General features: G+C 32.7%; 1 protein-coding gene across 2 annotated transcripts in view; it reads right to left on the reverse strand.

Annotated features, from left to right (window-relative positions):
- The window catches only part of LOC133322509 (small conductance calcium-activated potassium channel protein), a 182,557-nt gene that overhangs the window by 98,354 nt on the left and 69,514 nt on the right, over window positions 1–14,689 (reverse strand). For both annotated transcript variants that reach the window (XM_061531497.1, XM_061531496.1), the window contains exons 4-5: window positions 11,997–12,313; window positions 1,415–1,519 (exon numbers count right to left, since the gene is read on the reverse strand). In XM_061531497.1, coding sequence (XP_061387481.1) covers window positions 1,415–1,519; window positions 11,997–12,313 — 422 coding nt within the window. The remainder of the gene's footprint in view (window positions 1–1,414; window positions 1,520–11,996; window positions 12,314–14,689) is intronic.

A 14,689-nucleotide genomic window follows, 5' to 3' on the forward strand; every position in this document is an offset into this window, starting at 1 on the left:
GTGGATTTTTTTAAATGAATTTTATAGAGATAAGAATAGAATTCAAGGCGCAGATTTTTAAATGAAGTTTTTGAGAGCTAGAAATAGGCGCAGATTTTTAAATTAATTTTTCGGGGCTACAAATATAACTGTTGTAGTCGTAGATTTTCAAATTTGTTTTATGTGTGTGATTTCTATATTTGAAATCATTACGTTTGATAAACTAAAAAAATAACATCCTCGATTTGCATGATGACACACAAAATCCTTTTCTTTTTGATTTTCCTATTAGCTATTAAAATGCACATTTATATACGTAAACATAAATAACGGTAAATGTTAACGATAATTAAATTCGACAACAATATTTATTTGCATAACAACATTATTGGTCTATAAAAATTAATTCATTTAGTTTTATGCCGTATACTAGATATTTAAATAAAGCGGTAGTTGTGTGGAGGAAGTGTTTATTTATCAAGTTATTTATTCGAATTTTATTTTTTGCGTTTCTGCTGACAATAATAATCGAGTTCAAATTGTTTATTGAACAAAATTGAAATTTATTTATGATTATTAACTAAAGAGCAATTTGAGTCAATTGTTATAAATAATAAAAATAATAACATAAAAAAACAATATACAACTAAACGTAAAATTTTCAATAACAAATATAAACAATAATAAACAAATCAAAAAACAAAAAAAAAAAATTGTTAATAAAATCAAACATTTTCAATATTTATGGTTTATAAACTGACATTGGCATTAAGAATAATAATTAAATACAATAACATTTAATTGGAAAGAAATATAAATAATAATACAAAAATTTACAAAGAGAAACACTGAGGCAGGAATAAGAGAAAAGGAAGAGTAACAAACAAAAGTAAAGAGAAAAAAATTTGATCTAAAGATATGGAAAGAAAATATAACACGTGCTTTGTTAGATACATATTCATAAAGGCAAATGGTGTTTGTAGTTTGTAAAAAGAATTAAAAAAAAATTATTCATTTTTTTCTATTAAATTCTCTCACACTCTTTTTTTGTTCGGGGAAACATTTCATTTTAACTTTGCTTTCTCGCTTTTCTTTTGTTTTTATAGATTTTTTTTTTTGATTTTGGTTTTTGTTTACATTGGAGGGACAAGGGGAGGACTTTTTTGTTGTTTAAACAAAAACCTAATAATTTGTTTATCATTACCAAAAAAATGAAAAAAAAAACATTAAAAGAAAATAAACTAAAAGTAAACAATTGAACAATATTAACAACAGAGGGAAAGTCCAAAAAGAGGGGGGGGGGGCATTGGGTCACAAAAATTTCCAAGAGGGGGGGGGGGTGGGATGTTCAAAATTACAAATATCGGGAGTATTGAGAATTCGAAATGACAAACAAATAAAATAACAGGAAATAGAACAACTTGAAACAACTTACCGTTCACATTGCCGCAACGTCCATGATGCGATGATCCATAGGGAGACCATGAACACTAGTAACACCGTACCAGGACATATTGTCATTAGGGTTTTAAGGACAAATCTAAGGGAGGAAAAATAAAAAGCAAAACATGAAATGTTAAAGAATTAATGTTAAAATGGTTTAAAATTGTAAAGGAATATAATTGTTATAAACGACTTTGTTGTTGTTTTTTGAAAACATTATAATTTTATATTATGTTTAAATAAGATTTTGGATCCATCTGTTACAAGGCTAACGGTTTTTTGGTAACTACTTTTAAAATGAATTTTTGAGGCTAAGAAGAGAACTCCATGCGTTGATTTTTTAAATGAATTTTTCAGAGCTCGGAAGAGAACTCCAGGCGTGGATTTTTTTAAATGCATTTTTGAGGGTTAGGAAAAAAGTTCCAAGCGTGGCTAGGAAGATATCTCCAGCGAAGAGAACTTCAGGCGTGGATTTTTATACCCTTCACCACACTGTGGTACAGGGTATTATGTCTTTGTGCATATGTTTGTAACAGGCAAAAATAATCGAGATAGACCCATGGTTCCTTTTGAGAATATGTAAAGAATCACTTTCTGAGTCAATTTACGCATGTCCGTCTATCCGTCCGTCCGTCTGTCCATGTTAAATTGTAAACAAAGTACAAGTCGCATTTATTATCCGAATTGGATGAAATTTGGCATAGGTAACTTATTTGGCCCAAAGACGTACCCTATTGAAATTGAGAAAAATCGGTTCAGATTTAGATATAGCTCAAATATATATATATATATATATATATTTAACCGATGTAAACGGTCCCTAAATATCTTTCGATTTGCACGAATTTTGGTACAGCCTAATCATTTAGGTCTAGAATGATGTCTGCCAAGTTTCGTGAAAATCGGTCCAGATTTAGATATAGCTCCCATATATAGTTTCGTCCGATTTCATGTAAATGGTGCACCAAAGTCCCTATATATCTTTCAATTTGCATCAAATTTGGCATAACGCACTGAATTGAGCATAGAATTATGTCTGCCAAGTTTCGTGAAGACCGGTCCAGATTTAGATATAGCTCCCATATATAGTTTCGTCCGATTTCATGTAAATGGTGCACCAAAGTCCCCAAATTTGCACGAAATTTGGCACAACGTGCTGAATTGAGTTTAGACTGATGTTTGCCAAGAATCGAGAAAATCGGTTCAGATTTAGATACAGCTCCCATATATAGTTTCGTCCGATTTAAAGTAAATGGTGCACCAAAGTCCCTATATATCTTTCGATTTGCACGAAATTCGGCACAGAGTACTGAATTAGATCCACAATGATGTGTGCCAAGTTCAGATTTAGATAAAGCTCCCATATATAGTTTCGTCCGATTTAAGGTAAATGGTGCACTAAAGTCCTTATATATCATACGATTTGCATGAAAATTGGCATAGAGTACTGAATTAGGTGCATAACGATGTGTGCTAAGCTCCCATATATAGTTTCGTCCGATTTAAGGTAAATGGTGCACCAAAGTCCCTATATATCATTCGATTTGCATGAAATTTGGCACAGAGTACTGAATAAGGTCCAGAATGATGTGTGCTAAGTTTCGTGAAAATCGGTTCAGATTTACATATAGCTCCCATATATAGGTTTGTCCGATTCTATGCAAATGGTGCACCAAATATCCTATATTCCTTTCGATTTGCGTGAAATTTGGGACAGCGTACTGAATTAGGTTTAGAATGATATGTGCTAAGTTTCGATAAAATCGGTCCAGATTTAGATATAGCTCCCATATATATTTTCGTCCGATTTAAGGTAAATGGGACACCAAAGTCTCTATATATCTTTCGTTATACACGAAATTTGGCACAGCATAATGAATTAGGTATATTATGATGTGTGTTAAGTTTCCTGAAAATCGGTTCAGATTTAGATATAGCTCCCATATATATTTTCGTCCTATTAAATGTAAATGGTGCACCAAAGTCCCTATATATCTTTCGATTTGCACAAAATTTGGCACAGCGTAATGAATTAGTTCTAGAATGATGTGTGTTAAGTTTCCAGAAAATCGGTTCAGATTTAGATATAGCTGCTATATCTGACCAAATGAAAAATTTTGTATCGGTTGCAGAATGACATGTTTATGGATCCAATTTCATTTTACTGGTGATTTAAAAATGCGTCTGTTAGAATTCATCTGTTGAATGTACCCAAAGTGGTGAAGGGTATCATATAGTCGGCCCCGTCCGACTTTACTACTTTCCTTACTGGTTTAAATTAATTTTCCAGGCGTGAATTTTTTATATGAATTTTTGAAGGCTATGAACAGGAAGAGATCTCCTGCCGTGGATTTTTAAAATAAAATTTTGAGGGCCTGGAAGGGAACTCCAGGCGTGGATTTTTTAAATGATTTTTTTAAGGTTAGGAACAAAATTCCAGGCGTGGATTTTTAAATGAATTTTTGAGGGTTAGGAACAGAACTCCAGACGTGGATGTTTTAATGAGTTTTTGAGGGCTAGGAACAGAACTACAGGCGTGGATTTTTTAAATGAATTTTTCAGAGCTCGGATAATAACTCCAGGCGTGGATTTTTAAATCAATTTTTCAGAGCTCGGAAAATAACTCCAGGCGTGGATTTTTAAATCAATTTTTCAGAGCTCGGAAAATAACTCCAGGCGTGGATTTTTAAAATGAATTTTTCAGAGCTCGGAAAATAACTCCAGGTGTGGATTTTTTTCAAAGAATTTTTCACAGCTCGGAAGATAACTCGAGGCGTGGATTTTTTAAATGAATTTTTCAGAGCTCGGAAGATAACTCCAGGCGTGGATTTTTTAAATGAATTTTTGAGGGTTAGGAAGATAACTATAGGTGTTGATTTTTAAATTAATTTTTTAGAGCTCGGAAGATAACTCCAGGCATGGATTTTTAAATGGAATGGAACAGAATTCCAGGTGTGGATTTTTAATGAATTTTTGAGAACTCTAGGCGTGGATTTTTTAAAATGAATTTTTGAGGACTAGGAACAGAAATCCAGGCGTGAATATTTTAAAATAAATTTTTCAGGGCTAGGAACGGAAATACACCCGACTTTTTTTTAGTGAATTTTTGAGGGCTGGGAACAGAAATACAGCTGTGGATTTTTAAATAATTTTTGATCACATAATACCCTGTGGTACAGGGTATTATGTGCATATGTTTGTAACAGGCAAAAATAATCGTGATAGACCCATGGTTCCTTTTGAGAATATGCATAGAATCACTTTCTGAGTCGATTTATGCATGTCCGTCCGTCCGTCCATTTTAAATTGTAAAAAAAGTACAGGTCGCATTTATGATCCTAATTGGATGAAATTTGGCACAGCTCATTGGCTTGGCCCAAGGACGAACCCTATTGAAATTGGGAAAAATCGGTTCAGATTGAGATATAGCTCCCATATATTTTCGTCCGATTTAAGGTAAATGGTGTGCCAAAGTCCCTATGCATCCTTCGATTTACACGAAATTTGGCATAGCGTACTGAATTGGGTCTAGAATGATGTGGTTTAAGTTTCCTGAAAATCGGTCCAGATTTAGATATAGCTCCCATATATATTTTCGTCCGATTTTATGTAAATGGTGTACCAAAGTCCCTATATATCTTTCGATTTGCACTAAATTTGGCACAGCGTACTGAATTGGGTCTAGATGATGATGATGTGGTTTAAGTTTCCTGAAAATCGGTCCAGATTTAGATATAGCTCCCATATATATTTTCGTCTGATTTTATGTAAATGGTGTACCAAAGTCCCTATATATCTTTCAATTTGCACGAAATTTGGCACAACGTACTGAATTAGGTTTAGAATGATGTGGGTTAAATTACCTGAAAATCGGTCAAGATTTAGATATAGCTCCCATATATATTTTCGTCCGATAGATAAATGGTTCACCAAAGACCCCAAGGTAGGCCGATTGACAAAAAATTTGGCACAACGTACTGAAGTTAATATAACCTAGCTTGAAGCAACCCTGTATCTGACCAAATGAAAAATTTAGTATAGGTTGCAGAATGAGATGTTTTTGGATCCATTTTCATGTTAATGGTCCTTCAAAAATTGGACGTCTGTAAGGATTCATCTGTTGAATATATCCACAGTGGTGAAGGGTATCATATAGTCGGCCCCGTCCGACTTTACTACTTTCCTTACTGGTTTTTTAATAAAATTTTGAGAGTTAGGAAGAAATTAATTAGATAGAAATTAATTTTTGAGGGTATGAAGAGAACTCCAGGCGTGGATTTTTAAATTGAATTTCTGACGGCTAGGAAGAGAACTTCAGGCGTGGAGTTTTTAAATAAATCTTTGAGCGTTATGAAGATAACTTCAGGCGTAGAGTTTTTAAATAAAATTTTGAGGGCTAGGAAGATAACTCCGTTTCAGAAAAATTGGAGTCGATGTCCGTCCGTTGCCCTGTCTGGCTGGTGCGCACGATAACTCTCGAGGGGAATAATCGATTTAATCCAAAATTTGCGCATCTTATTATTTCTTCAAAACATAGCTTAAGTTCGAACATGGGGAATATCGGTCCACTCGTTCTGGTACCTCCCCTACAAAATGGTCGAAATTGTGCTAAAAATTAATTTTATAATAACATGCAAACGGATTATCCGATTTTAACGAAACTTTGTGTAACCTATTATATTTACCAAGCCTGGATGACGTTTGAAGATGGGACCCATTCGTACACTCTTTCTGGTACCTCCCCCACAAATTGTCAAAATTCTCAATATTTTTAAATCCAATATCAGGCTAATGGAATGCCCGATTTTAACCAAATTTTGCACAATCTATTACCTTTACCAAGCCTAGATCAGGTTTGTTTCGATGGGACCCATTAGTCCACTCCTTCTGGTACCTTCCACACAAAATTTTCAAAATTATGATAAAAATTAATTTTACAATGACATGCAAAGGGACTATCCGATTTTAGGAAGAGAACCGAACCATTCTTAGCAGAACTTATAAGACTATGTCTGATCTTGCCGATTTTTCTGATTTTTCATAACTTGACCTATTATGAATAGATTCAATAACAGATCCAACTCATAATTATCCGATTTTTAAATTTTAGTGCATTTTTGTTGTCCACGATCAATAAGAACTCTTTACTATTTGGCACTTCTATTTGCATTAAATAAATATATTTAGTTACTGTTTTGTTGTTTTTGTAGTTGTTGCTTGCTTTAATTTTTTATTTGTTTACATTTGCCGCAATTCTATATGCCCATTAATTCTCATATATATAGTACCAAGCTTTATTGCTTACTATTGTTGCTTTGATTGTAAATCTCTATGTGTTTGTAATTAAATCAATTAATTAAATACTCAATGAATATTTATTTGCAAATACACTCTTAGAGGAATAACAAAAAAAAAAAAAAAAAAAAAAACGAGTGTGTCCTATATAGCATCACTCTACGCTCACCATGATTTGTAGTTGTAACAATAGTTACGCTTTGCAATATTTACATAAATTCCATTTGTATTATTTTTTTCTATGGTGAAAAAAAACACAGCCATTGTTTAGATTAACAGAGATTAGGTGAAAAATCTGAAACAACGTCGATACTGGTTGGTACTACGATACCATTCTATTCCATTCATTTAGCAGTCGAAGCTTGCACTATTAAAGTCATGTTTTCATTTCATTTGTCACCATTTGTGTAGCTGGTCTAATTGAAAAGAAAACATTTGATTCTTTGTTTAATTAATGAATTTATTGCCTTTACAAATGAATAAAGTTGCAATACAAAAAAGTAAATTCATCGGCGAGGAAGGAAGTAAATTTATTTTGTTAATTAAATAAAATGTAGATTTGTGGTCCGTTGACTTTACGGTATGTATGTGACCATAATATAAATTAAATTGTGTTGTTTATATAATTAATTAAATATACATATATTTTTGGTGGAAAAGGAAATAGTTTTGTTTTTGTCGAAAAAACATTTCGCTTAATCGGGTTATATGCATTGCGGTGTGCCAGGGCGTATGCGTTATATTTAATGAAATTCGGAAATTATATTATGTATACGCCCCCGTTGTTGGCTCCATTGAAGTCACAATAGGTCAATAATTCGCGGTTTTAGAATTTATGTATCGGACGAAATATTGAAACAAGAACTTATGTTACTCCTGAACCGGTTCGAACAAAATTTATCCGAAATTGTTTCAGTTGATTCTTAAAAAGGTGTCAAATATGTCTTACAGGGGTAAGAGAAGGGCACTAGGATTGGATTTTGTTTAATGAGAACTCTATTAGAAGAACACATAATTGGGATATGTGAACTCTACGCGTAGATTTTTCCACCAGGGGAGGATTTTTTATACCCTACACAACTATTTTGTCAGGGTATTATTGCTTTTTTGTAACACCAAGAGTTTGTTACCACGATCGTCATATCTCGACTAGCTGAGTCGATCTAGATATGTGTATCCCTCCGACCGTCCGTTTGTCTGTACATTATAATTAGTAAACACGATACAGGCCACAGTTATGGATTATTAAAAAGGTGTCAAATATGTCTTTCAGGGGTAAGAGAAGAACACAAGGAGTGTATTATTTTTTAAAGAGAACTGTATTAGAAGAACACATAATTGGGATATGTGAACTCTACGCGTAGATTTTTCTACCAGGGGAGGATTTTTTATACCCTACACAACTATTTTGTCAGGGTATTATTGCTTTTTTGTAACACCAAGAGTTTGTTACCCCGATCGTCATGTCTCGACTAGCTGAGTCGATCTAGATATGTGTATCCCTCCGACCGTCCGTCTGTCTGTACATTATAATTAGTAAACACGATACAGGCCACAGTTATGGATTGTTAAAAAGGTGTCAAATATGTCTTACAGGGGTCAGAGAAGAACACAAGGAGTGTATTATTTTTTAAAGAGAACTGTGTTAGAAGAACACATAATTGGGATATGTGAACTCTACGCGTAGATTTTTCCACCAGGGGTGGATTTTTTATACCCTACACAACTATGTTGTCGGGGTATTATTGCTGTTTTGTAACACCAAGAGTTTGTTCCCCGATCGTCATATCTCGTCTAAGTGAGTCGATCTAGATATGTGTGTCCCTCCGACCGTCCGTCTGTATGTACATTCTAATTAGTAAACACGATACAGGCCACAATTATGGATAAATTTTCACGGAATTTTGTATGTAGGCTCGGTTAGGCCAAAGAAGACCCCCATTGATACCAATTATATGGCTGTATGTACTCAGATAGGCGAGTTATACGTAAATATTTACAAGATTCTACCTATTCTGGGATCTGGCCAACTAATTAGCATGGTTGTTTTGATATTGATCGATCTTTATTTAGCGGCAGAAATTAACCCAGACTTTTGTGTGAAGAATAACAAAATTTGAATCTTATGGGGTACATGTTCACTCCGAGCAAAATATATTTGGAAAAATGCCAGGGCAAAACAGAGGCTCGGAATATAAATCCGAAGTAGGTTGAAGTTTAGTGGTAGTTGTGTAGGGTATCATATGATCGGTCACGCCCGATTGTACTGCACCGCTCACTGATTTTTAATAAATTTTAAAGGATAAATTTTAGAGGGCTCAAGGCGTGGATATTTAGATAAATTGTAGAGGGGTGTAAAGCGTGGGTTTTTTAATAAATTTTAGAGGTCTGTAAGGTGTGTTTTCTTAAATAAATTTTAGAGGTCTGTAAGGCGTGTTTTCTTAAATACATTTTAGAGATCTGTAAGGCGTGGTTTTTAAAATAAATTCTAGACGTGTTTTTTAAAATAAATTTTAGAGGACTGTAAGGCGTGGTTTTTAAAATAAATTTTAGAGGTCTGTAAGGCGTGGTTTTTAAAATAAATTTTAGAGGTCTGTAAGGCGTGGTTTTTAAAATAAATTTTAGAGGCCTGTAAGGCGTGGTAAAAAAAAAGTTAGAAGGCTAAGAGATGAATATCGGGATTGTATTTTTAAATACATTTTAGAGAGCCAAAGAGGAGATCTCTACGCGTAGACTTTAAAATAAAATAATTTAGAGGGCTAAGAGTAGAACATCAGGCGTGGATTTTTAAATAAATTTTAGAGAGATGTAACGAGAGGGCTAAGTGTAGAACATCAGGCGTGGATTTTTAAATCGATTTTAGAGAGTTGTAACGAGAGGGCTAAGTGCAGAACATCAGGCGTGGACTTTTTAAATCGATTTTAGAGAGTTGTAACGAGAGGGCTAAGTGTAGAACATCAGGCGTGGACTTTTTAAATCGATTTTAGAGAGTTGTAAGACATTTTAGAGGTCTGTAAGAAGAACACTAGGTTTGGATTTTTAATTAAGTTTTAGAGGGTTAAAAGCAGAACACCAGGCGTGAATTTTTAAATAAATTTTAGAGAGCTATAAGAAGTACAAACGGCGTGTATTTCTTAAATAAATTTTAGAGGGCCAAGAGGAGAACACCAGTCATGAATTTTTATACCCTCAGTTTTATAACTAATGAGGGTATATATGCATTGATACGGTAAAAATTTGCCTCATCGAAACATTGGTTTTAGATCCCATGTTTCGTTGGACCAAATCCGTTACACAAAATTTGGAGACGATTTACAAATATCCGTCCGTCTGTCTGTCTCGACGGCTGATACGAACGATAACGCTCGAAGAGATTAATCAATTTTATCCAAACATTGCACATTGTACTATTTCTTCCAAACCTAGTTCATGTTCATAGATGGGGAATATGGGTCCACTCCTTCTGGTACCTTCCCCACAAATGGTCAATATTTATAAATCCAATATTCGGCGAAAGAAATATTCGATTTGAATTAAACTTTGCACAACATATTATCTTTATATCTAGTCGGTTCACATTATAAAGATATATCCTCACCACACTATGTAGGTTCGTCCGATTGTAACAGGCAAAAGGGGATAGACACATGGTTCCTTTTGAGAATATGCTATATCACTTTCGATTTGCATGAAATTTGGCATGTTAAATTGTAAACAATGTACAATTAATTCGGATTTAGAAAACAAGTCATGTGTGCCAAGTTTGAAAAAAAATCGGTTCAGATTTAGATATAGCTCCCATATATTGGTTCGTCCGATTTAAGGTAAATGGTGCACCAATGTCCCTATATATCATTCGATTTGCATGAAATTTGGCATATAGTACTGAATTAATTCTAGAACGATGTGTGCCAAGTTTCGAGAAAATCGGTTCAGATTTAGATATAGCTCACATATATATCTTCGTCCGATTTAAGGTAAATGGTGCACCAAAGTCCCTATATATCATTCGATTTGCACGAAATTTGACATAGAGTACTGAATTAATTCTAGAACAATGTGTGCAAAGTTTCGTGAAAATCGGTTCAGATTTAGATATAGCTCCCATATATAGTTTCGTCCGATTTTAGGTAAATAGTCCATTAAAGTCCCTGGAAATCTTTTGATTTGCACGAATTTTGGCATAGCGTACTGAGTTAAGTCTAGAATGATGTGTGCAAAGTTTAGTGAAAATGGATTAAGATTTAGATATAGCTCTCATTTATACTTTCATCCGATTTAAGGTAATTGGTGCACCAAAGACCATATATATCTTTCGACTTGCACGAAATTTGGCATAGCGTAATGAATTTCTTATATAAGAATGTGTTCTAAGTTTCATGAAAATCGGTTCAGATTTAGATATAGCTCCCATATATAGTTTCGCCCGATTTTTGGGAAATGGTGCACCAAAATCCCTGAAAATCTTTTCATTTGTACGAATTTTGGCATAGCGTACTGAATTCAGTCTAGAATGATGTGTGCAAAGTTTCGTGAAAATCGGTTCAGATTTAGATATAGCTCCCATATATATTTGCATCCGATTTGAGGTAATTGGTGCACTTTGCTTTGCACATTTAATTTAATATTTCTTCCAAACTTAGTTCAAAACATAGTTCAATATTTCTTCCAAACTTAGTTCAAGTTCATTGATGGGGAATATCGGTCCACTCCTTTTGGTACCTTCCCCACAAAATTGTCAAAAATGTGAAATTATAATATTATATGAAGGAATAATCGTTTTGAGCCAAACATTAAGATATTTTGACCTCCAAATATTCCACAGGACCATTGCCCAAATGGTTTTATATAGTGTCCCTTTTTCCCTTTCCCCTTTCACCCGATCGTTTGCCGGAAAACCTTATCGTTGCCAACACTAATAAATTTCCAAAAAATTGTGGATTATGAAAAAACAGATTCTGAAATATTATAGGTGATGTAAAAGTTGTCATGATGGGTCCATAAATTCAGCAGAGTTAAGACGACCATTTAAACGTGGGTTCAGGATTTGCATTATTTCTAAGACCATTTAGGGTCATAAACATGAAGAAACACATGCCTTTAGGAAATATCAATCGAATCGATCCGTTGGATGATCAGTTTACTAAAAGATTGGTATATGATCTATGTTTCAAAGAAATTTTCTTCTATCTGCCGATAATCTAACAACAAAATCGTTTATGTTTTCAATAAAATATGGGTTTTATTAAATATGTGTGCATATATATTTTTTGACTTACCTTGTATTGAAATTTATCCTATTTAGAGCACCTATGCTCCGTGATGAGGCATCCGTAAATAGTTTTGAATGTAAAAGCATTACACGACATATTAAATATAAACGAAGGAACATGGGTAATGATAAAGCTACGTCGTACGGCACCATTTCGGTGCCCATTGTTTTGTTTTTGTTCGCCAATTTTGTTGTCCATTGAAAATAATATTCACCAGGAATTGGATGTATAGCACATATAAAAAGTTCTAAACCTATTTGACTAATTCGTTGCCATGTCATAGCGATTCTCCAATCGTCGGCACAGTTATCTATCATAAATAGCTGTTGAAAGGGGAAGAAAATTAAAAAAAAGAGAAGAAAAGACAAGAAAAGAAAAAAGAAATCGTATAAGAAAAAAAGAGAAACAGCAAGAAAAAAACAAGAACAAAGAACATCAGTTAAAGAAAATATTTGTTAAAAATCGACAAAGAAATTACATTTATTATTAACAGCTAATTGGAAATTTATTGATTTGTAAATATATATATTTCTGTTGTATATATAAAAATATACATATATATAAGTATGTACGTATTTGATAATAATCTTATATTATTGTATTGCTAATATAAACTGTGGGAACACTAATACACACACAAACCGTTAACAAAAATAATGTTAAAAAAAACGAACGGACACATTTCGTTTTTCAATAATTACATTCAAAGAGAGCTAGACAGAGAGAGAGAGTGGGAGAAATTTTGAGAGTGTTTAGGGAGAAACAGTTAATGCAATTGGTATGAGTTGAAACTAAACATGTTAACATCAAGGAAAAACAAAATGAGAGGGAGTACTCAATTAAGAGAGACAGAGAACAGTTAGTTTTACTTTTATGATGGATATTTAAAAGAAAGTTTTGTGTGTGTGTGAGTGCATTATTATTATTTTGTTGTTAGAAACAAGGTGTTAGTAGTTATATTTCGTGTGTGTGGGTGTGTTTAGTTGGGTATTTTGTGGTGGGGAGTAGTTGTAGTTCTCAATTTAGTTTCTTCATTGTTATTGTTGTACTTTTTGTTTTAATCAACGTTAAGGTAGCCATTGTAATTGTAGTTTATTTGTTGTCGTTGCTGTTGTAGAGTAAAAGTTTTATGTGGCAAATTTTAGAAACTAAAGAATTGTGCAGCGTGTAGTATTAATAGCTTTTGTTTCTTATAGTGTTTGTCGTGTGTGTGTGTGTACCTGTGTGGTTATTGTCTGTTATTAAGTTAAGTTATATTTATGACACACAAGTCTTTAGACAAGAACACAGTTATGTGGTAGTGAGGAGTGTATTTTTGTTGTTGTTTTTGTAAGGACAATACACAACAAATAATGTTCAATTAGAAAATATAGACAACTAGACAAAATGTAATTTGGAAAATATATGATAGAGAGAGTATATTATGAGTAATGACAGAAAGTTTGAAATTTGAAATTGTCGTTTTTAAGTTCTTGTTTTGTTGTTGTTGTGCATAATTAATAAACAATATGTTTAGAGCGACTTTATGATTAATCAAAGTTCATTTGATTAGATTTCATTCGTAATAAAATTATAACAGGAATAACAATGACCGTTAAGGATATTCTCTGGAATTGTTGAAATATTATTTTCTATTCCAAAATTCTTGATGAATTATTTACCATGGAATAGAAAAAATTCATAGAATGTGTATATCTACATTTTTCATAGCTTTTAATTTGGTGTTAGTTTTTATGCTTAAAATAACAGATGGTTGAATATAACCATTTAATGTAAAAATTCTAGTTAATTTATTTGCCACTGAATTTTGGAATGTAAAATTTATTTCAGTTCAATAGACAGGTCGTTAGTGGAGGGAAATATTACCAAATTAGAATATTATCTTATTTAAAGCATTCATCTTTTTAAAAGGACAACAAAAATGGCAATATCAATACAATATTATTGTATTTTCTTCTATACTCTCCTTTCTTCATATTTAAATAAAAAGTTGTTATAACATTTCTGATTATTATTAAAATATTTCAATTTTAAAAATCAAATATTGAATTTTGAACAACACATATCTAGCGTTATGTGGCTTAAGGTTGATAAAAATAATCTGCCCAGAATGACTTATGTATGAAAAACTTAATAAAAAACAATTCATTTTTGAAAGTTTTTTAGGATGTTTATAACGAATATTATTTGTATAACTTCCGTCATTAAGTGGAGTGCATAGTTAATTTGTCAATCCATTTGTAGCATTCGAAATATGAAGTGTGAATATATTTCACCGGAGTAAAATTATATGTCGAAATCATCATATAGATCGAAATAATAAATTAACGATACTCTCCCATTTGCGGTTTCTCGAAAGCTAAAAATGGTATGAATGAGTTTTGAAAAAAAAAAAACATTTTCAGTAGCTCTCTAAAGTAGTAGATTTTTTAATATCATTTTTCATAGCCCTCTAATGGCGTGGATTCTGAAAAAAAACATTAAAAAATTCTCTATTCCTCTATAGGAATGGGGTTTTAAAAGTAATTTTCCCATTGTTATGCGTGCATTCTTTTAAAATAAGTTTCCATAGTCTTCTATAGCGTGGATTTTTTAAAAGTAATTTTCCATAGTCTTTTATAAGTGTGGATCGGTTAAAAATATTGTCCATAACTTTCTATGGGTGTGAATTTTTTAAAGTAATTTTCCATAATCTTCCA

The sequence above is a fragment of the Musca vetustissima genome, unplaced genomic scaffold (assembly GCF_032173495.1).
Source record: "Musca vetustissima isolate MV318-11 ecotype Yass unplaced genomic scaffold, APGP_CSIRO_Mvet_v1 utg4944, whole genome shotgun sequence".
Lineage (NCBI taxonomy): Eukaryota > Metazoa > Arthropoda > Insecta > Diptera > Muscidae > Musca > Musca vetustissima.